This window comes from Barbus barbus, assembly GCF_936440315.1.
Source record: "Barbus barbus genome assembly, chromosome: 30".
In the NCBI taxonomy this organism is placed as follows: domain Eukaryota; kingdom Metazoa; phylum Chordata; class Actinopteri; order Cypriniformes; family Cyprinidae; genus Barbus; species Barbus barbus.
Window position 1 is genome coordinate 18,061,728 of NC_136758.1, and position 23,246 is coordinate 18,084,973.

The 23,246-nt window shown below is 36.9% G+C and overlaps 1 protein-coding gene across 4 annotated transcripts in view; it reads right to left on the reverse strand.

Moving 5' to 3' along the window:
* ehbp1 (EH domain binding protein 1) overlaps positions 1 to 23,246 on the reverse strand; it is a 134,600-nt gene that overhangs the window by 101,443 nt on the left and 9,911 nt on the right. For all 4 annotated transcript variants that reach the window (XM_079386533.1, XM_079386532.1, XM_079386531.1 and 1 more), the window contains exons 3-5: positions 12,792 to 12,849; positions 11,915 to 12,010; positions 10,662 to 10,715 (exon numbers count right to left, since the gene is read on the reverse strand). In XM_079386533.1, coding sequence (XP_079242659.1) covers positions 10,662 to 10,715; positions 11,915 to 12,010; positions 12,792 to 12,849 — 208 coding nt within the window. The remainder of the gene's footprint in view (positions 1 to 10,661; positions 10,716 to 11,914; positions 12,011 to 12,791; positions 12,850 to 23,246) is intronic.

The following is a 23,246-nucleotide window of genomic DNA, read 5'->3' on the forward strand; positions in this document are numbered from 1 at the left end:
TTCTGAAAATACAACACCATTAACTGTAAAACAAGATATTCTGCAGTAATAAGCGATTAGAAACATTACTATGGATGACGTCCATGGTGCCATGGCATGTTTGGGTTGTCTACAGTTTTCCCAGTGTATCATAGACATGTTTGTCTGTGACCTGTGCTTAAATGTTTGTTTTGTTAACAAGATGATAATCCAACACCATGACTGAGAGGATAACAGCCATAATACTTCAAATGACGACTACATTCAAGATTTCCCATCTGAGTGCGTGTTGTGTATTTGTGTGTCCCTGTCAGAGGAGAACACCACCAAACCCCTGCAGGCTCTCACACCTAAAGTGAACCTCAAACTTCCTTTGACTGACATTTCCAGAAAGCCTGAGGAAGAAAGGGGTGCGACCGGGAGCTTCATCCACTTTAGGGTGTGTATGTGTGTAGTGTTTAGGCGGGTGGCAGTCCCAGCTGTCCCAGTATTGATCCACAGCTGTGCCAGTATGGGGGGTGTGGGTCAGGGCTGTGGGGTTTCCTTCACAACACACACACACACACACACACACACACAGAGCAGAGGAAGAGGAAGAGGACGAGAAGAACGAGTGATGCCAGGTAAAAAATAATAATAATAATAATAATAATAATAATAATAATAATAATAATAATGGACTTCCGATTCTCATTCAAGTCAGAATTTGTTGAGCATTTTGGACCGTTTCATTCCCAAATATTGGCTCACAGAACCGGTTCTCGGTTCCCAACCCGAGATGATCCCTGAAGGGATCAGAAATGTAGCTCTATAAAAAAAGATGCATCAACACTGAGGGTTGTTTGTCAAAGAAATGGGCCACAATAGGCTTTTCCATCAATAAATGCCAGTTGCGAGTTTCTGCATGAACGCGGAGCCCAATATAAATATATAAAGCAAGAGACAAAGAGGGAGAGGACAGATGACACATTTTCAGTTGGCATCACCCAAGGCCTATTTCTGTCTGTCATCACTCATCTGTTGTGATTCAAATGTGATTTCCCCAAACTGTCATTGAGTGGTGCTCACACACACAGATTAGGGGTAGTGTCATTATTTGTGGGAATTGTTATTGAGGGTAGGGCCGGTGGCTGGGGGATTGCTATTGTTCCAGCTGAACATAAAAGACGAGCAAAGCCAACAGACCAAGACTTATGGAAATCAAAAATAATACCAGCCACCAAAATAATAAAAGAGCCCAAAACAATACCAGCCTATTATAAAAGAGAGGAAAAGATGATGCCAGCTTAATACCTTCAGAGAGAGACAGAGAGAGAGTGAAATCACAAAAAGCTGTGCTCAAATACTGGAGATGTTGTTTCCGCAGCATACCCACGCTGGGACACCGCCTGGTGCCTATGAACACACAAAACAATAACAATAGACAACAGAAAATAAATCTCTCTCCGCAACCCTCCAAAGCCTGTGACCTACAGTCTCTTATAGGCTCTCTGATGAAGGACAAGCATCTGCTGCAAAACTAACTCTTAAACGTCACATACACCAGGCCCATGAAAGATTGGAAAACTCAACTTAAGAGGTTCAAAAAGAGTGTGTGAAGTTTTCACATTAAAAAAAAGACTTTAGCAGACTGCCTATTTCTTTCCCTCTCTCTGTGCTTTATTGGCATGACAATTTTACATTTATATTTGCAAAGCAAACGTGCAACGAAAGTTGCAAACAGAAAGGTAAAAATGGAGCAAACTGAGTAAATAAGCAATTAAAATAAAGTAAGGATAAGAAAAATGATTAAGTATTATAAAAAGCAATATAATAATAAGGTAACACTTTAGTATAGGGACCAATTCTCACTATTAACTAGTTGCTTATTAGCATGTATATTACTAGCATATTGACTGTATATTAGTACTTATGACCGTGGTAGGACCCTATGGAGGGCCAGAGAGCTCTCGGATTTCATCAAAAATATCTTAATTTGTGTTGTTTCAAAGAGGAAAGAATTTCTTAAGGGTTTGGAACAACATAATGGTAATGACAGAATTTTAGTTCTGGGGTGAACTATCCCTTTAAAAGGAACACTCCACTTTTTTTGGAAATAGGCTCATTTTACAACTCCCCAAGAGTTAAACAGTTGAGTTTTACCGTTTTTGAATCCATTCAGCCGATCTCCGGGTCTGGCGGTAGCACTTTTAGCTTATCTTAGCATAGATCATTGAATCGGATTAGACCATTAGCATTTGGTCATCAAACATGACCAAAGAGTTTCGATAATTTTCCTATTTAAAGCTTGACTCTAAGAGCTTCTGCCATGCTGTCGTAAAGCAGGTAAGCACACATACACCAGAGAGACAGATTTATTGGATTAACACTCAACATCCCATTTTAAAGGTGCAGCGCCTGAAAGTAGTCCCCAGCTATATCATAACTAGTTACCTAGCTGTATACTACTTTCAGGCATCATTGCGCCTGCTGCACCCACGGCATGGCAGCAAAGTTCCTTGATTATTACGCTGGAATGAGCGTATAGTTCCTAGCCATATCAGCCTAGAAAATCGCAACTTTTCTTTTTCCGTCGGTCTTAGTACACGATGTAACTACAGAAGAGTCAAACTTTAAATAGTTAAATTATCGAAACTCTTTGGTCATTTTTGAGCGAGATGCTAATGGTCTAATCCGATTCAATGATCTATGCTAAGCTAAGCTAAAAGTGCTACCGCCAGACCCGGAGATCGGCTGAATGGATTCGAAAACGGTACAACTCAACTGTTTAACTCTTGGGGAGTTGTAAAATGAGCCTATTTCCAAAAAAAAACGTGGAGTGTTCCTTTAATAGTTAGTTAATAGTGAGAACTGGGCCTTAAAATCAAGTGTGACCAATAATGTTATAATAAAAGTAATGAGTAAAAATAAAAAGTAAAAATACAATCAAATGGCCACATTTTAAAGTCACAAAGCCCGTTCCAGCCCTCTTCCATCCTCTCAGCCAAAAATAATACTGCTATGTAACACCTCTAACACTGCAGCATTCCAGCACACACACACAATGTACACCAGAGAGGCAGGTAAGCACACATACACACACCAGAGAGACAGATTTATTGGATTAACACCCAACATCCCATTTTTAAAGGTGCCAGCTCATCAGTTTCCACCTCACATGAACACACACACACACACAGCTGTAATTATATCGACAGCACTAACTTAAATTAATGCTCAGTGAGTCGATCACTGGTATAAAGCAGACAGTTATCAGCACTGGGTGGAAAAACGCTGAGTGTGTGTGCCTTCTGAGACAGCGGACAGTTACCCTGTTTGACAGAAGAAATGCATCATAATCAGTTATTTGATGTGCAGCACTTGCAGACTTTAGTCCATGAACTAACCATTGGATAACACTATTTTAGAGCCGATAAGGGGAATTATAGATGTGTGTGTAAGTGCCACAGGGCCAACTGACACAACACTAAAGCCAGTGAGAGTTAAATTATACAACAGGTTTATCATGACCAGCTAAGATCACTGTCTCACTGTAAGGTTAGGAGAGGAAAAACGGATGGGAGAAAAATCACAATATGCACTGCCGAGTGAATTGACTAAAAGCGACTGTTTTTTCCAACACAACATTCAGACTCTTTAATAATCAATCTGCGAGTGCTAAGAGTCTGAAGGAATCTCAGGATCAGAGCTGCTCTAGGAGCTTCTGTCATGCTGTCGTAAAGCAGGTTCTATGGTAGTGCCGTCCCACAGGCTTTGAGGGTCGTATCTGTGTTGGCTCTTGAGTTTTAAGCCGTTTAAGACCGACATAATAAGTTTAATCCATCACACAGAGTCTATGGTTTTAAAAGAGTTTTAAGATACTTTACAGATTACCTGCCTGAATCAAATTATGCTCAAACAGACAGTTAATTAAACAGACGTCATCCCTCCTTTCTTTTCTCGCATATGTCCAAAAGTTTTTTTTTTTATTATATTTACATAAAAATTTATGTCACCATGTTTTTTGCATTCCACTTGCACCTGTGTCTTTTGCAGCTTCTCGTACATAACACTGTGTAGTCATGAGGAGCTAGTTCAAATTTAAAAAAAAGTTTAATCTGCAGATATGGCCTTGTTTAGGGATCTGTGCCTTTGTGCATATAGACATCTGACTGCTAAGTAGTGATTGTGTTTTTCAGCAAATGTGCACACTTAATTTACAGAGAAAGCAAGGTCAGGGAAAAATCTGTAGATGGAAAAAAAAATCTCCATACAAGTTCTTTGTGCATTTTTCTTTTTTCTACTTGTTACTTTGCGTTTTTTGTTAGAAAATGGTTTTTGGTTGTTTTTTACTATTTATGCAAGCTTTTTAAGGTGTATAATATTTTGATACATAATTTCCATGATCTAAATATTTTTAAGATTTAAAAGTTGTCATTTGAAAGTGTGTAGGCCTTCTTGCATTATTATGCTGTTATATTATGATTAAGTGGCATAAAATGGTCTTAAAATTACAATAAAATCGCTTATTGCAATTATTTCTGGGGCAATATATCACACAACAAAAAGTTGTTCTCGTGACAGGCCTAGTTCTCTCTCTTTCAGGTTTTTAATTTTACTAATCCCATTTTTCTGTTTTCAGATGTCCATACAAGATACTGGATGAACGTTGTGTGTTTGCATTTCCTTTAAGTGTTTCTGAAGGCGAACAACAGTGCGATTGGTCCACAGCTCTAAATCGCTTTATCATGCTAGGCATCCGTTCACAAACCGAAACTACTGAAGCAAAACAAAACAAAACAAAAACAAACAGATAAAGTAAGGGTAGCTGAAATCCCAAAAAAAAACAGAGGGATTAAAACGCTTTAAAATCACTTTTTTTCAACTGCATCGACCGAAACATTCAACGGCCATGAGTCACTCGCAGATGTTCAATACACTCCAGTGCTTTAACCCTAAAAGAGCAGATTATGTTGAGAAAGTATGCAAAGAGAGATCAGACGTTTTAGATCACATTAGCATCAATGTTTACAGCATTGATATCATTGAATCTAACAATACTAATGATCTGACTGCTTTTTGACTATAACTACATGGTTAATATATAACTTTGGGGATGGTATTGTAAGTGCAATCTGAGAAAGCAATCTGGAGAAAGAGAGAGGGGGAACACCTAGGTCAAGTTTGTGGATAAATATTTGGCTTTGAGGAATATTTTTCAGAGCCACTAAGATCCGTCTCCATCAGCAGGCACCATCTTAAGAAGAAAGAGAAAAATAAATATGGCAGAGATGCGAGGAAAGAGATAGAGAAGGAGGGACAGACGCAGAATGAAGGGAGATAAAAAGAAATGTGAAGGCAGGCAAGTGAGAATGAATGGACAACAGTCTTTAAAAAAAAAAGAAAAAAAGCTGTGGACAAAGAATGAAGGACCAGTGACATACAAACACAAACACTGAAGAAAAGTGTGTGTGCGCTCATCTGATGTTACAGCTCAAAGCAGTACAGAAATGCAGCAGACACACACACATACACAGAGTGTCCTGAGAGAGTTTGTGTGCAGCAGTGTGACCTCAGAACTGAGAAACAGATTAACACACATGTGTGCATGTTTATTCCTGCTTCCATCTCACAGTAGTGGGGCAAAACATAGAGTGTTTCTGTTTTGGATATCTTTGCTTGTGTACATGTGTGAGGTGGGCTTAGAGTGTGACCTTGCCTTACATCTGATCTCCAACTCTGTTAAGAATCCTGTTAATCTGACTGGCAAACACACACATACAGACTCTGAAATGAACTCTCACAGCTGCCGATGCTGAGTGAATTGAAAACATTTACAGATATAAAAATAGTACATAGCTCACAGTTTGATATACACACTACAGTTCAGTTTGTGGTTAGTATGATTTTTTATGTTTTTAATAAATCCTTTTATGCTGCAAGGATGGATTAAATTGATCAAAATTGACAGTAAAGACACTTGTTATAGAAGATTTCTATTTCAAATAAATGCTGTTTTTTAATACTGATATTAATTAGAAATGTTTCTTGAGCACCAAATCAGCATATTAGAAGGATTTCTGAAAGATCATGTGACACTGAAGACTGCAGTAATAGCTGATAAAAATTCACATTAGCTTTTAAAATATTAAAACAAATATTTGAAAATGTAATATTTAACAACATTACCCTTACAGTACATTTGATCAAATAAATTCAGTCTTTGTGAGACTCCTTTCAAAAACATTAAACCTTACTGACCCCAAACTTTTGAACATTATATGTATAAAATACAAAACACTGAAAATACTTACATAAGTATATAAGAAAATACACTGAAAAAACACTGAAAATAAAACTTGCTTATCCCCTTTAAACTTCTAGAGCACTTTGAGCATGGTATACACAAACACACACACACACACGCACAGTATTCTGTATACATACACGCATCCCGTGAAACGGTAGATCAATATCTGTACCTAATGCTCTCAGTGTATTGGTTGTTCATGGAATTGAGTGATGGCCACTTAATCCTGGAAAACTGTTAAAATTATACTTTTCTGTTAAAATCTTGAGGTCGATTAGCAACTTGCTATTGTTACTTGAAGACACAATAACCTAAATGTGTCTTTACTGGAATGCATTGAAAACACTTCCCAAGACCATCATAAATGACATCTTGCACTTTCCCACATGTTCCACCAAAAAATTATGAGGGAAATAAATTAATAGGACCATTTAACATTTACAAAAACGTTTGCATTCCTATTTTTGCATTTAGTTTGCCTCATTCAACACCACTACATAACAATTAATATTTAAAAGCACTAACAATTTAATGAAAATATTACATTTTCTTTTAGTTTTTAAGCAATTTATAATTAATTTAAATGTAAACAATTTTTAAAATCGACTATTTATTAGTTAGCAGCCACAACATGAAATTGAATGTTGCTGCATCCCTGGATTTGACCAAAATGAAAATTAAACTCGAACTTAAACTGCAGACCTATTGAGCACACTAAATGGGGACACATTCACTAAAAATAAAATAAAATAAAATAAAATAAATCCTCTATAAGAGCGCACAGGTTAATATCCCATTTAAAGTGAAATCCATTTGCGTCTGAGGCTCCGATCTGACAAAATTACACAAAGCAAAGCAGCAATAAAAGTTGAGAGCCAGTTACATTCAGTTCAGATTAATCCCTAGAGAGAGACACACAAACTTTTCTATTTCATTCTCCACACCAGCTTTGCTCAGCATGCCTGGCTGGGTGGCTGAATTATTCTGTGTGGTCTCCAGAGAAGCGCAGGACCAGGGGCAGTGAGAGGACCAGTAGCCCACATAATGTACTCCTGACGCAGACGCAGCCGTGGCGAGGACCCCTGGGCAGAGGAGAACTGATGTGGAAATAACTTTAAATGTTTTGGACGAAGTCCACAAAAGGAAGTAGATCATCAGAAAGAGAGAGAGAGAGAGAAAGAAAAGAATAAAAAAGAATGATGGAAGATAGAGCAGAAGCAAGATCAATCAATGCTTGAACAACAGGAAGTGAATCATTCTGCTTTGACAAACGTTTCTTTCTTATTTTATTGTGAAATGTATACATTTACTTCACATTGTTTCATCTTTCCTATTGTTCCTAGTATCTAACCCAGGACTTGTGAACATAAGCTATTTGTAGTCAATCACATGCTGCCCTCTAGCGGCTGGAGGAGGAAATGAGCAAGAAATAGCTCGTCCAAAAATAATAGTTCTGACATTATTTTTCTATTCCAAAATGAAACTTTGAGGATTCTTCAACACTTTTCCATACAGCAACAGTTCACAGAGTAAATGATGACAGAATTTTGGAATATTCCTTGTACAACTCTGCTTTTCCATTATCCATTTTCCATTATGCACCTTATAGGAATCTTCACAGATAAGTCCAGAGACTACATTGTTGATGTCTGCAATTTTGGTAAGTAGCATGACTCCAGTTGAAAAAAAAAAAAAAAAAATGGCAAACAACAATTTCCACAAATGCAAAACCACAGAAACAAACTACAGACACAACTCTGCAGGTTTAAACCCAGAGTTAAACAGAACACAGGACTGATATGAGGAATAAAGACTGAATTTGCTGGAAATGCTGCCACTGTTCTCTCTCAAATACACACAGAGAAATGTGGTGCCAAATAGGGCAGCTCAAGGAGCTTTGATGTCGGTCTCTCTTGGAATGCGCTCTTCTCCTCTCCCGCCTTTATACTCCTCTCGCTCTCTCATTCTTTCTTCTGTTTTCCTTAGTTTCAGAATGAACCAGTGTGTGGAGCAAAAAATTAAATTTTTTCGATTGTCAAAGCTCAAGAAGAAAAAAAAAATTTTGAAATCTGGTTTACAGTTTAGTCTGTGACAGTCTGACATTTTCTATTCTTTTTGTCGTTTTGTACTATTATCATCAATTAAAATGTCAGAGTAAAATGGATTGAAATTAATAAATATGGCAAACATGTATCAACTCAATTTTTTTTTTAAACTGCAAAAATGCAAGTTTGTGTGTGTCTGGGTTTGAGAGAAAGAGAGTGAGAGATCGAGGAAAGAGAGAGTCTGTGGGAGATGAGTGTTTATGTTTGTGGAAGGAGGAATTCAGAAAGTTTGTGGGAACCTGGTGTATGTGGATCTCGTCTCATCTCAATGCTGGTGTTAGATGACAGACATGTCTTTGATCAGTCTGTTATTAGTGAGGTGTGTATACACAAGAGGAATTCAGATCTTATGCTTGGTGTTCTCACTCTCCCCTCAACCATTCCCCATCTGTGTGCACATAACTCAAACACAAAGGAATAGCATTTCATCTATTATTCTCACATCACAAATATAGTCATCCCACATACAGAAATGTGTGTTTATGCTGATTAAGACATCTCAAGTGTGTAAAAGTTGATCAGTCTCTCATAAGAACAGAGACATTAACGAGTGCTTGCCAGCAGAGACATTTACAATGGACCTGTGATGGGAGTATATTATTGTGTGTTGATGTTTGTGCATGTGTCTGCTGAGCAGACAGATGGATAGGACAGCCCTGTCTGGACAGATGCCATGTTAAGAATGGAAACCTTGTGTAGTGCAAATACTGCATAACTGTTTAAAAAAAAACAAATAATGAAATAAATAAAAGATTAGTTGGCAATTCTAAAAATGCTTCAAGCTGTAGTATTCTACCGTTCTTAGACAACCATTTTAAAGTTTTGGGTCTGTAAGACTTTTTCATTTTTGTTTTTTTAACTATTATGCTCAGCAAAGCATATTATTATTATATTTGAACAAAAATACTGTAAAACAGTAACATTTTGAAATGTTAAAATATATTAATATAGTTTTATTATGCAATTTATTCTTGTGATGGCAAGGCTGAATTTTCCTTACACCAGTCTTCAGTGTCACATGATCCTTCAGAAATCATTCTAATATGCTGATTTGGTGCTCAGGAAGCATTTCTTATTTTCAAAGCTGAAAACAGTTGTGCTGCTTAATATTTTTGTGGACATGTATACTTTTTTAGGATACTTTGATAAACGTGATGAAAGTTCAAATGAGCGTGTAATGAAATTAAGAAGTTTAATGCATCTTTGCTGGGTAAAAGTGTTCCCTCTCCCTCACACAAACCTTTTGAATGGTAGTGTAATTAACTAATATGCCATTCTGAATATGTGAAAGGGAGTCATTAAAATAAAGGTGTAATGAAACTGGAGCAAAAACTTGTATTTTTAGCTTACGCTAGTCTTCTGCGGCAAAGGAAACCACAAAACACAGCTCAGACAAGACCACTGAACAGCTTGTGATGTTTACTGATCTCTAATCAGAGGCTTGCTAAAAGAGAGAGAAAGCAGCGATATCATACAAAGATAACATCCCTAATTGAAGTGTTTTGCTCAGCACGTGTCCCCAGATTCTCTCTCAGCATTTATTATAGCGGAGTTAAGTCTCAAATTGTGTTTTTTCCTTCAGAGCCCTGTGTGTTCGAGGATATAAAATACATGCAGAGAGATTCCAATCACTGCAAAGTATCTTCTCCTTCAGTATAAATGAGCAGTCAAAAGCAGTCAGAGGCCCTGAAAGACTTATTTTTTATTTTTCCTGTCATGAAAGTGTGGTCCAACCAGCCACAAGATAATTAGCCAACCAGACGCCAAGCTCTGCCATGTTTATTGACAATCATGGTCTCCAGCTAGCCAATCGCACTGCAAAGATCTACAACAGCAGTCTTGTGAAACACCAGAGGGATATTTAAAAGAATCCAAGACACAAATCACAATCAAGACAAACGCTTCCAACAATCAACGCAATACGAGAGCAAAAAAAGTATTTGCATTAAAATTGTGTGTATTGCTGAAATAACAGCTTGATCGGGTTCTGAAAAAACAGCCAGACAAATAACCTGCTTTTAAACTAAGAGACGAAAAAAAAATTAATCCAAATACTAAGCATTGCAGTTCAGCCAAACAACAGTCACTTGTCAAACCACATGAACAACTAAGAGTGAACAACAGGCACTAAGTGACACAAACATATTCTGCCTCAAAACAGTCATTCTTCATCCTGGCACTCTGAAACTGTAACGTTAGTGTGATTACTCTGTTGGAGCACTAGGTGTCAGGCTGCACATACGTAGCACAACTCACCAGAACCACAAATGTGTAATAAAAGCACTCACATTTTCAATGACAAAGGTCCACTCTTTGTCTTCAAACTCCTCTGCGTGGGGATCCTGAAAAAACAGAATGTGGAAATGACTTAATGTCATACAAACTGCGACAAGGCTTATTAAAGAAGTCTCAGAATAAAGCCTATTTTTAGTGTCACAGATCAGCTCAATTTCCATTTACTGATCAACAATAGGAATCAAAGCAAGATCTGCATTTCTTGAGAAATAAAATGTGAAACATAAAAATTATGTAGAGATGTTTGCATAATGACTCATCCAAAGTTTCATCTGGCTACATCAGTATTATAATGGCCAATTGCAGTGCAACCGGTCACAAAGTGCTCTGTCTCATACAAGTCACACTGATCTCTGTTGTGAGCCTATTTCAAAGTTGAATCAGGTTTATTAGTATGGTAAATGTGCATATGAGGATGCAAATACATATAGGTTCACTTGACCTGCTGTTCTGTTGTTCTGTACACAAATTAAACATTCATGAACTCATGAATGCCAAACTGACCCACTGCAATGAACTCTGGGAGATGTAGTTGTACATGACACTGTTTAGTGTGTGTTAGTGTGGTTTGGTGAGGACAGGGCTGATAAGGAAAATGTTTGGACAAGCACTTTGTGTGTGTGTGACCTTTGTAAACACAATGTGGAGACTGTTAGAGGATATTCAACACCAGGTCAGCCTGTCAGCGCTAGCTCGTAACTTGCATGTGTGGGGTATGTGTGTGTGGTTTTAAGTCAGCTCTTTTGCCCCTCTGAGGACATCAAAACTGATGAAATAATGGATGAATTCTAAACTTTCATCATACATGTTCATAATTACATATAATTTTGTGCTGTTAACAGGAGGAACCTCAGATCTACAAATTTCTCTCTCGTTCTTTGTCTAATATGTGTACTTCCTCTTTGGCTGCACATGGGTCTAACAATTCAGTATGTAAGGTCTCACTTCACTTTTGCCAGATGTAAAAAATGCCTGTCAGCAGATCTCAAAAAGACTAAAATACTGAGCACAGACTTCCTGCTGCCGTGTCAGTTTCTGCTACACACACTTGAGAAGGGGATTAAAATTTGGACTGTGGCAGTTAAATTAGAGTGGCATCAGGACGTCTAGACACCTGCAGACCTGGCGATCCCAACCAATCAGCTTCTGGGAAAAAGCCAACTGCTACAACTGGCCCCAATAACATCTAGGCCTACTTGGTAGATGAGAGACTGTTTTTTGTGTTTGTGTAAATGCATGTTTTTACCTTAAATAGTGTGACCGTGATCTCTATGTTCTCTGGAACAGGCCACACCACCACTCCTCTATAGGGATTTTTGATGCCAGGCTGCCAGCTATGAGACTGCAAACAAAAAATGCATGAAAAAAGTTGCATGAAATTCATTAAAACTAACAGCTTTACTCATACAAAATAAAACAGAAAATATATACAATAATCTAGTCACTGCTACAATAAAAATCCCTGGAAAATTATTTTCCTATTCAGTATTTCTGTCTTGTTTACCAAACATTTTTAAACATTAACATTAAACATTTTTCTTACCTCACTGGCAGAACTTAGCATGAAGCATAAAACAAGGTTATTTTGCTACAAGTAAATTAGATATTTGAAATGGAAAACAAGATTTTTTTTGCAGTGAACTTGGAGTGATAAGTTGTTACATAAAGCTTTAATGATGCATTAAAGTTAATGTGCGTAATGTTTTAGCCAATATCAGCACCAGGAGGAGTTGTGCCATCCCAAACTCACATCATTAACTCAATCATTAAATGCATATTTAAAAGATGATTTCAGTTGGACTACAGCTAAAAATGTCACAAACACTTCAGTCAGACTGCTCTTACTATATTAGTCTGGTTTTGTTAAGTCAGGCTCCCAGACCTAGATAATGTAATTTTAGCTCAACATCGTCTAGCATGTATACATTGCTAATTGGGCAACAACTGTCTTCAGCGTTGTGCTTGCTCCAAAATTTGATCTGTGATGTGTATTTAATCCATCATATTACATATTAAGAATGTAGCTCAACTATAGTAACCCACTAGTTACTCAACATGTAAACATACTTAAGGTATTGTTTGCAACTGCGTTAATAAAAAAGAAAAAAAGTAATATTACCCACCTTGGATGATTTCCTTCGGCTTCTGCGTGTCCAGACAACAACTAGCTTGTCCGGTTGCCTAAAAAAAAAAACACAAGAGAAAAAAAATTATTAAACAATATTAAACAAAGCACAATATCTAAAAGAAATGCTACCAAAGCTTCAGACTTCAGCTCTGCTGTGAATAAACTACAGAGAAATCGAATCTAAAACACACGAGGCCCAACAGGGAATAAGATCAGATGAGAAATAAGAGAGAAAGATGCTGATCAGCTTTCTCAGCAAAGAGCTCAAGTCCAACTGATGCTGCAAATCAATTGATACACATATCACATACAGCCTAACCCAGCAGTAAACTAACTAACTCACTGCTTTGATTTTGAGAGGCAAGGGTGTGTGCACTAGATAATGGAGTTCAATTCATCCCTCACACTAAAGCACAAATACACCTTACAGTACAACATTCACAATACACAAAGTGAAGACTCACAGATAGACCTACGGGTTTAAAGATAAACGGACTGTTAGAATAGAAGGAGAAAAAGGTTTCAGGACACCTGAGCAGGATTTAGAGAGAGAATACACACAGAAACCAGGACTCGCAAACTTGAATTGGATTATCAGCAGTAAGAGGATTGACCGCAATCTGACAGGTGTGCGTTTATGCATGGGTGCTGTGTGCGTCTCATCTTCAGAACATCACTGCCCTCATATATAGAGCAGACAGAAGGATGAACAATCTCCTGCTGTGTGTCTGGATTATTCTAGATTACTATATGTATCAGTTTCCCAGGAACAGAGAAACGTCCGCGCCCCCCGAAAAGGATTTTCTGTGGAAAATCACCACTGATAGAGCATTTTAACCAATGACTAGACTTAAACTGTGTCTGGGAAACTAGCAAGAGAGCATCACAGAAACCATGCACAGATGCTCCATTGTCTCTCTACATTTCTAGAACACATACACACACAGCCTCATGCCCTACAGCATCATGCTGCGTTTGACATGGCGCACTGAAAACAATCTGTTTCCAGTCATCTCTCACTCTGAAATACCGAAACTCTCTCTCTTTATCCTCTCTTCTGTATTTCCATTCCAACTTGGACTTGTGTTTTTCCTCTAGGCTAGTTGACATGCTCTACTGCAATTCTCTTTTCATATGATCTTATCAAAGTTTTTCATAATGGCTCTATGTTTCCTCACAGATGGGTCACAATGTTTCTTGAAAGAACTTTTATTCAGCAAGGCTGCATAAACTGATAAAAAGTGACAGTAAAGACACTTATAAATGTTACAAGATTTCCATTTCAAATATATTATGTTTTTTTTTTTATTCTTTCCATTCATCAAAGAGTCATTAAAAATATAATAGGCTATGTATTATTATCATTGATTATATAATAAGTATCAATGTATCATTATGTATATTAGGATCTCACCTGGACCACCAACACCATGTCACTCTCCAAAAAGGCACAACAGCGCCTACACTTTCTCCGCCGGCTGAAAAGAGCAAGTCTCCCTCCACCCATCCTCACCACATTCTACAGGGGCATCAATTGAGAGTGTGCTGACCAGCTGCATCACTGTCTGGTACGGGAACTGCAGTGCTGCTGACCGCAAGACCTTCCAGCGGACAGTGTACACAGCTGCAAAGATCATCGTGCCCCTCTCCCCTCCATCCTGGACATTTTCCTTGCACGATGCTCCAGCAAAACCAACAGCATCGTGAAGGACTCCACCCATCCCTCCCACAGTCTCTTCCAGCTCCTACCATTAGGAAGACGGTACCGGAGCATCAGAGCCTGCTCCGCCAGACTGCTCAACAGCTTTTTCCCCCAGGCTGTGAGAGCCCTGAACTCAAACCACCCCGCCCCCCTCTGAAACCCCATGCAAACCCCTACCTCCTGAAACATGGACCACCCCCCACCCCAAACAAAAAAAACTGTATGGAACTTTTTTTGTGCAATTCGAAGTGTGCTACACACAGGTGAGTGGGTCTGTACAAACCACCTGTAGTAACACACTCTCCTCTATGTGCACTAGACACTTTACACACACTGGCGTGTACACAATCCCTCAAAAGACTCCGCAATATATGTATGTTTACATGCTCATGCACTACAAATCATCCTGCACTGTTCCCCAACCAGCTGCTTGACTCAAAATGTTTCTCTTTGCACATGTACAGTATTTATGTGAAGCAATCGTATAGTTTGTATTTTTTTGTCTTTTATTTTTTTAGTTTGTATAGGGTAAATATTAATATATAGTATACTTATAGTTAAAATCTGTCAGTAGGTTAGTTGTGTATAGGTTTATAGTGTTTTTTTTACTTCATTGTTGTATGTCTGTATTTATGTAGCACCGTGGTCCTGCGAGGCACGACATTTCGTTCCACTGTATGTCCCCACATGTAGCAGAATGACAATAAAGCTCAGCTTGAACTTGATCATACATTCTAAATGAATTTACCTTTTTAATAATAATAAAAAAAACATTTGACATAATATTTGATATAAAATGGCACATACATTTAATAAGGTATAAAAACAAATTGCAGTGCTCCACACAGAGTCTGATCTCATCGTCATCCAGTCTGTCTGGAATGACATGAAGAAACAGAACAAACTGAGACAGACTAAATCCAGAAGAACTGTGGCAACGTCTCCAAGATGCTACAAGAGACCTACCTGCAAAGCTACCTGAAAAACTCTGCACCTAGGGCAAAAGCTGTTTTAAACGCAAAGGATGGTCACACCAAATGTTGATTTAATTTAGTTAACAGAAGTTAATTGATAAAGAAAATCTATGACATTTTTGACAGAACAATATTATTGCAATTTAAAATAACGGTTTTCTAACTTAATATACTTTAAAATATCATTTATTTCTGTGATCAGAGCTGAATTTTCAGCATCATTACTCCAGTCTACAGTGTCACATGATCCTTCAGAAATAATTCTAATATGCTGAATTATAAACAATGTTGGAAACCGTTGTACTGCTTCATATTTTTTGGGACCTGTGATATATTTTTTTTAGGATTCTCTTATTAATAAAAAGTTAAAAAGAACAGCATTTAACAAATACATTTAGTGTTACAATATACAATGCTATTCAAACGTTTGAGGCCAGTACATTTTTTCTTTCTTTTTTTAAAGAAATTAATACTTTTATTCAGGAGGGATGTGTTAAATGAATAAAAAGTAATAGAAATCTTTTCTAACAATATAAGTCTTTACTAATTTGAACAAATGCTGCTCTTTTTAACTTTGCATTCATCAAAGAAAAGAAAAAAGTATGTTCCAAAAAGCAATAGGAAGCAGCACTCACAATAAATCAGCATATTAGAATGATTTCTGAAGATCATGTGACACTGAAGACTGGATAGGAAACCAATATTAGAAATTGCAAAAAGATTTCACAATATTACTATTTTTTCTGTATTTTTGATTGAATAAATTGAAGAGCAGAAGAGACTCCCTTAAAAAAAACAAAAAAATCTTGATCCCAAATTTTGAGCGGCAGTATACTGCTGGTTGACAAAGGCCAATGAACCAGAGACCTGTTCGGTGTTTCTACAGCCAATGCCAGCATAGACACATACAATTATTGCACTTCACAATCACATCAACCATCTGAACCCTAAACACAAGCATTATATGTTCAACAGAACTACATTACAGTATTGCAATTGTTTCAATGTGTTTCCTGCTGCAAACCCACCAGCATCCTGCCAGAAACAGAAAGAACCACACCTGTAACTCATTTCGTGGTTCGTTTCTTATATTTCATATGTGCACTGTGTGTTCCCTAGGGTACAGTTCATTTCTCAGACCCATTACCATACAGATCCTTAAAGTCGGTCAGTTGTTTTAGCTCAGATTTGTGGCTGCAGGTCATGCAGCTCTAGATACATTTTTATTTAGTTTGCCAGCCAAGGTCCGTCTTAACTACCGTTCTCTACAAAAACCCTAATATGAAATTTTTCCATGATTGGCATTCTTTGTAAACCTGTCAACAACTGAGGTGTGAGTAATGAAGCCAAGACTGTCAAAACCTGCTCTGGGAATTTAAGACAGACAGGCTGCAGTTCTGCATCTATGTTCACACCTTTTATTAAGACTTCCAAACGTAGCATGCAATGGTTTTTTTTTTTTTAAAGAAATAATGAGTCAAAAGTGACCTGATTAACAAGTGTTTAGCAGCACTCGTTAGGCCTAATGATGTACAGATTGCACAACTGTAGGTGTCTAAATGTTGTTTGAATAAGCAAGCCCTCAGAGACATGTTTATTACTTGAGTAAATTTAAGCAGCCCCATGAACTATGCTACTGGTAAAACGTTTGGTGTCAATAAGATTTTATTTAATGTCTCAAGCTGACCAATGTTTTAGTTGATAGAAATGTTGTATTTTAGCATTTAGTTGATAAAAATACAGTAAAACCACAATGTAAAAAAAAAAAAGTTGAGCCAACCTAAAATTTTAAGGCAACCAGCTTCAGCAGATTTTTGAGTTCTCTCAACTTTTTGTTGTATAAACTTAAAACAACAAGTTGAGAAAAAATCTGCTGAAGCTGGTTGCCTTAAAATTTTAAATTGGCTGAACTTTTTTTTTTGTACAGTGCAGCAACATTGTAAAATAGTATTGCAAAATAAGTTCTTTTTAATAACTGAAAATGTGCATAAATGTGCATATCTAATTAAAATAAACAGCTGCAAAGCCAATGTTTCAGACTTTAAAATATCAATTTAAAAGAATTAGCAGAACAAAAACTTTAGGAAACCCTGATCTAAAATAGGCTTAGTTTTAAGGTCTTAACAATTTGGAAACTGGGCTTGTCTGTAGGATTAAAATGGAGTTGAATGTTTTCGGTCTAGCAAATGTAGATCTACAACATTCATTAATAGACAATAAACACCCCCATAAAACAGTGGAAAATGTTTTGGGTGTGAGAGAGGGAGTTTTATACTCATCTTGAGCTATTACCCAAGTATTATTTCTCTATTACAGAAAGCGACAAAGGCAAAAGTCTTTCAAATGCATCAATCCAACAGGACTAATTGTCTCTGGGAGGCAAAATTCCTCAAGATGCCATTTACACTTCTGATTACAGCAAAACAAAAGCTGCAGATTTCAGGAGTGCCGAAATAAATAAATAAAGAGAAAAAGAGTGACAAAGTGGGTCATCGCACAGCAGGAGATGTTATCAGCAGGAAGTGGAGCAGGGTAGAGAGGGCACACAGACAGGCGAACCCAGGAGGAAAATCCTTCACTGGGCACCAGAAACACAGCTGCCCCAACACAAACCCTAAAGCTCACACACAGAGAAAACCAGAGTGCACAGGAAAGAGGGCAGGATGTCCTTACACTTGGTATTAACATCACAAGTAGTAGCCGATGCCGATATCTTGGAAAGCAGGGTGGCTGATGGCTAATAAAACAGCCAATATAATTGTATTTTAATTAATATTTAAGAAATATTTGAAAATTTTAAAAATAAATGTGTAAAATAAACATACTTATACTTCAGATGACAAAGTATTTTTCACAAATAAATAAATACTTAATAAAAATATCATTAAAAAAAGGAAGTAAGCACTGTAACCAACAGGCCACTTAGTATTCTGGGAAGTTTGTGTGCATTGGGAATCATATTTTTTAATAAAGCCAAGGTAACACTCATTTTACATACAGCACACAGTGAAAATGACATATGACAGTGGGAAAATGCATAAGCACAGCATAATTTGAAATCACGAGTTTAAAGTTTAAAGCATTCAATTCGCACAGACCGACCGTCACGCAGAGCACACCCGATCATGCAGGATACAAATGCACAAAGATCTAACAGCTGGATTTGACTAAGTTTGCAAGGTTTGTGAAATTACATGTTCATTAGATGTTCAAAGATTTGTTTAAATGATGTAAATGCGTATTTTCTAAATGCTGACGGCAAGAGAAAGTATTATAATGTTTGCCTTTCTATTACTAATAACATGAAAGCAATCGTTATAATACTTTTTTGTATACATTTTAATTCCTTTGTTTAACCATTCTATCGGATTATAAGACATCTTTCTTTATTAGACAGAACTATGACAGTGAACAAGAGGGAGAATGTGTGCTCAGGTGCTGCCATTCTCAGCGGCATCAAAATAAAAGTCCCACGTCGAAAGCAAACGGCCAAACAGAAAACTTATCGGCCAATGCCGATATCTGAAAAATCCCAAATATCGGGCGATATATCGGTCGACCACTAAACAGGTGTTCACAAGTGTTCCACCAAAACATTTAGCTGGTAACACGCATCTCCTGTGATCAGATAGAGAGGATCTATTTGATGGCTTCTTTATACATTTAAAATCTTTGTTTAGGGATAGATTGGCATTTAAACTATGTTATGTGGTTGCATGCATTTTAACTACCTGCATACAGTAGGTGTTTTTTGTTTGCTTTTAAATGTATGAATCATTTAAATTAAATGTCTGAATCATTTAGAAAACCAGGCAAGTCCCTCTGTAACTGAATAGGACTTAAGGAATGTATAGTGACTACTGACTCAGTGAATCACATGTGATGACTTATAGTGAATCACAAATCATTACTTGCATGAACTGCTGTCTACTGTTTTCAAATCAATTTATTTAGTAAGGCCTTTTGTTTCAGGCTAAATTAAGCTAATCCAAAAAAAATTATTTTTATAACCAACAGTTCATTTGGGGACGTGTGCTCTCTCAAAAATGTCCTATATTTATGCATAATGTCTATAAAAATCATTTATGGAGCAATGTTCTTGTAATCTGTGACCTTACTGTCTCTCACTCAACAGGGAAAGGGAGGGAGAGGAAGGGATGAGACGCCACGAGAGGAGGAGTGGACAGACTGAACCCCATCCGGCCTCAGAACAGATGGACATAAAAATAATAATACAGATTTCCGCAACCATCTCTAAGCTAAGAACAGCTCCAACAATAAAAAGGAAGGAACACTTGTGACAGACACAGGCAGTGATGCTGTCAATCAGAAAACGCCCCTTCTGATTTGATCTCTGAACGTCTGAATTAAGAAAGAGAGCAAGACAGAGAGCAGCTAGTGGAACAGAGTGATATTAAGATTAACACACTAAAGAGCCTGTAACGGGAGATCAGGAACACACAATACAATACTGCCACACAATAAGGCTAAGAGAGAGATGGCAGACGAGAAGGTTATCGATTCGGCTATCTGTGTAGCCCTGTTTTTAAATTATTTATTAGAATAAAGTGAAAGAGTAAACATGTCTTAAAACATCTCTGGTACTCATGTAAAAAAAAAAAGAAAAAAAGAAAAAAAAGAAAGCCTTAGCAATGTCTGATTGACCATCATGAAAGTCACTGTATTCCTATAAGAAGCAGAAGTGTCCTTCAAAACATGAATTATAACTATGACTTATGAAATTAGTTATTCATTCTAGGATATCCAAGCATTTTCAAAGTCAATCAATTCTTCAAGACTATTTCAGATATTCTTTATACCTAATGTCGGCATGAAATGAAAATTCACCCTATTTTCTAAATGCATCTTATTTATCTTATTGTAAACTACTCATCATGTATTGTATGCATTTCAAATTTATAATAATTCCACACCTTTCATATAAATCGACTGCAAGCAGGCATTTAGATCTGCCTAAATCCAATTCAACAACAAATGGATTGACTTCCCACCCTACATTTGAATAATCCATTTCATTTGGACATACATGACAATATAGAAGAAAAGAGGCGTCACTACTTCCATTTCATCATGACTTTAAAACAATTTTTTGTAAAGCTTAAATTTATATAGACTTGAATTTGCAAATTTGGAATTGAATGACAGATTAATATATTATTTAATCTGTTTGTTTCAGCAGATATTTTTCCCAACTTGCAATAAACTTTTTGCAGCTCAATCTGCTGCCTTCTAGTTTTTAGAAATATTTCAGAAATATTTTACCTCAGATTTAGGCCTATCTTACTTCATTTATTACATGTACAGTTGTTCCTTCTAATCATAGCATAGCTAAGAGTGGCAGATCTTTCATACAGACACACACCCATCCTTCAGCACTGTATCGTAATTGAAATATTCCTTTAAGTTTACGAGTCAGTTATAAAACCGGTTTTATAGAAGCCATTATGGAAAAACTGCAATCAGTACTGCAATCATCCACTGAACCAACACACATACAAAGAGAAAAACAGTGAAGGTCGACTGGTACCCTTATAAGGAAATAAACCAAAAATGTGTCTGCACTAAATAAACTGGTGTCATAAGAAATATATGAACAGTTTCATCATTATAATCATTACTGGATGCTTTAACATTTTTTTTTTTTAAATGTAAATTTATAAATAATTCCAGTGACCCAAAATTACTCGTTCCTTGCTTCTTAACACCACTGAAGATAATTCAATAATGGGTAACACTTTATTTCCACTTTAGACATTCTACTAACAGTAAGTAACTTTGCAACTACATGTCAACTAGCAGTCATTAGAGTATTAGTAGACTGTCTGCTTAATATCTTCCAACACTTTATTTTTCTGGGTCCACAACATACTGACTATCAGAAACTTTGCAAGTATATGTCAACTTATTCTACTAACCCTAAACCTACCCTAACAATCCACTCTGAGTTAGTAGACATGTAGTTAAAAAGTTACCTAGCTAGCTAGTAGCATGTCTAAAGTGGACTATCAAAATAAAGTGCAACCCAATAATGTAAAATATATATATATATATAATCATGATATAGAGCAGTTAGAAAACGGTTGTGTAAACAATATTCACATTTTTGATGCATGAAACCTTGATGAACATTATAAGTGGATTTCAGGGAAAAATAATATACCACAAATCGTGTAGAATATGACACTGCATATACTGAAAACTGAGCTGTATAAGATCACTGAAGGCTACAAACTCATTATTTCCTCCAAGTCATTTCAAATTGCTAAAAATCTCCCCTTATCTGGTCCTGCTAGCAAGAAAGGCTTTAATTTGAGTCAGAGAGCACACAAACATACACACCCAGTGTCATGAGGCACATGAAAGGACTTGCAGTCCATTAACTCAAACTGACTGATACATAAAGCCATGAATCCTTCATTATAAGGGCTGACTGCGTCCAGACGACATGAACCCAAACCCAAGCACTGAGAGAGAGGGAGAGAGAGAGAAAGAAACACTAATCATCTCAGTAGCTATGTTTCCATCCACCTATTTTTAGGCAAATTTTAGGATAATGCATTAAAAAAAATCTGATGAAAACACATTTACCAAATAAATGAATCAATGTTCAATTATGTGCCTTTGTCTCAACAGATCATGTGATTGGATAACTGAACTAACCAGCGCTCCAATCTCATTGCACAACATCTCAAATGTTATTTTAATAATTCTGAAATGCCTGAGCCAAAGTCCATCAACAAAATGATTTGTTATAATCATCTCCCATAACTGCCATCCACATGATCCCATAACATCAGGCATCCAAATGCAAGACAACATGACAGCGTTTGTTATTGCACTTGTTGTCTGCACGATCTGAGGCGCAACACATTTATTATGTAGCTTCCCCGGTTGCAGCAACTTTTATTTTTATTATTGATATTTGCACCAGTTTCCCAGGAAGTGACCATTTTATTCTCTTGAATGCATTGATGTTTTACTTGAAAATGGTTTATGCAATATTTTACTCTTATGCACAATTTAAATTATCCTGTATTAAATAAAAACATGGCTACCGTGAGGTGCACTGATCAATGAAACCTAAGCTATACTTCATGACTCCCCCTGTTTCCCTGATCACTTACATGACCTTATTAAACCTTCAGTCTGCTCAGCATGTGCAATCAAACACACATACACAGATCTGCATCTTCACAGCCTCCTACACGGCATCAGTAATTTCCTCACATCCACATGAAGCAAAGGCTCAGCGATGGTGTAATACTTGCAGTGAGGCACTAAACAAATGATTAAAGGAACATTCTGGATCAATACAACAAACTCCATCCACAGCATCCGCAGCATAATACCAATTACTGCTAAGATAATTTAGGAACATTACAGTAATCCATTTACAATCACATTAAAATACACTCCATTTTAAAAGTACATAAATGCTCAAATTAGGCAAGACTACTGTGACAGAATTACTTTGATTATTTTACTACTGTTAATTTTCTGTAGTAATCAACATTGGTGTAAAAATTATGTTGATTAACTTGCTTCGAGCTTTTCTTTAAAAGAAAAAAAACTGAAACAAACAACCTGCCAAGTGCCAGCATCCATTCATATGAGAAATGACAAATGAGGGTTTGTTTCATTCACCCTGAATGACTTAACTCACAGTGACAGGGAGTGAGGCATCCGTGTGTGTTGTGGACAAGAGGGTGATTTATTGTGACAGGCAGCAACGTGAGCATTAAATTGCCATTTT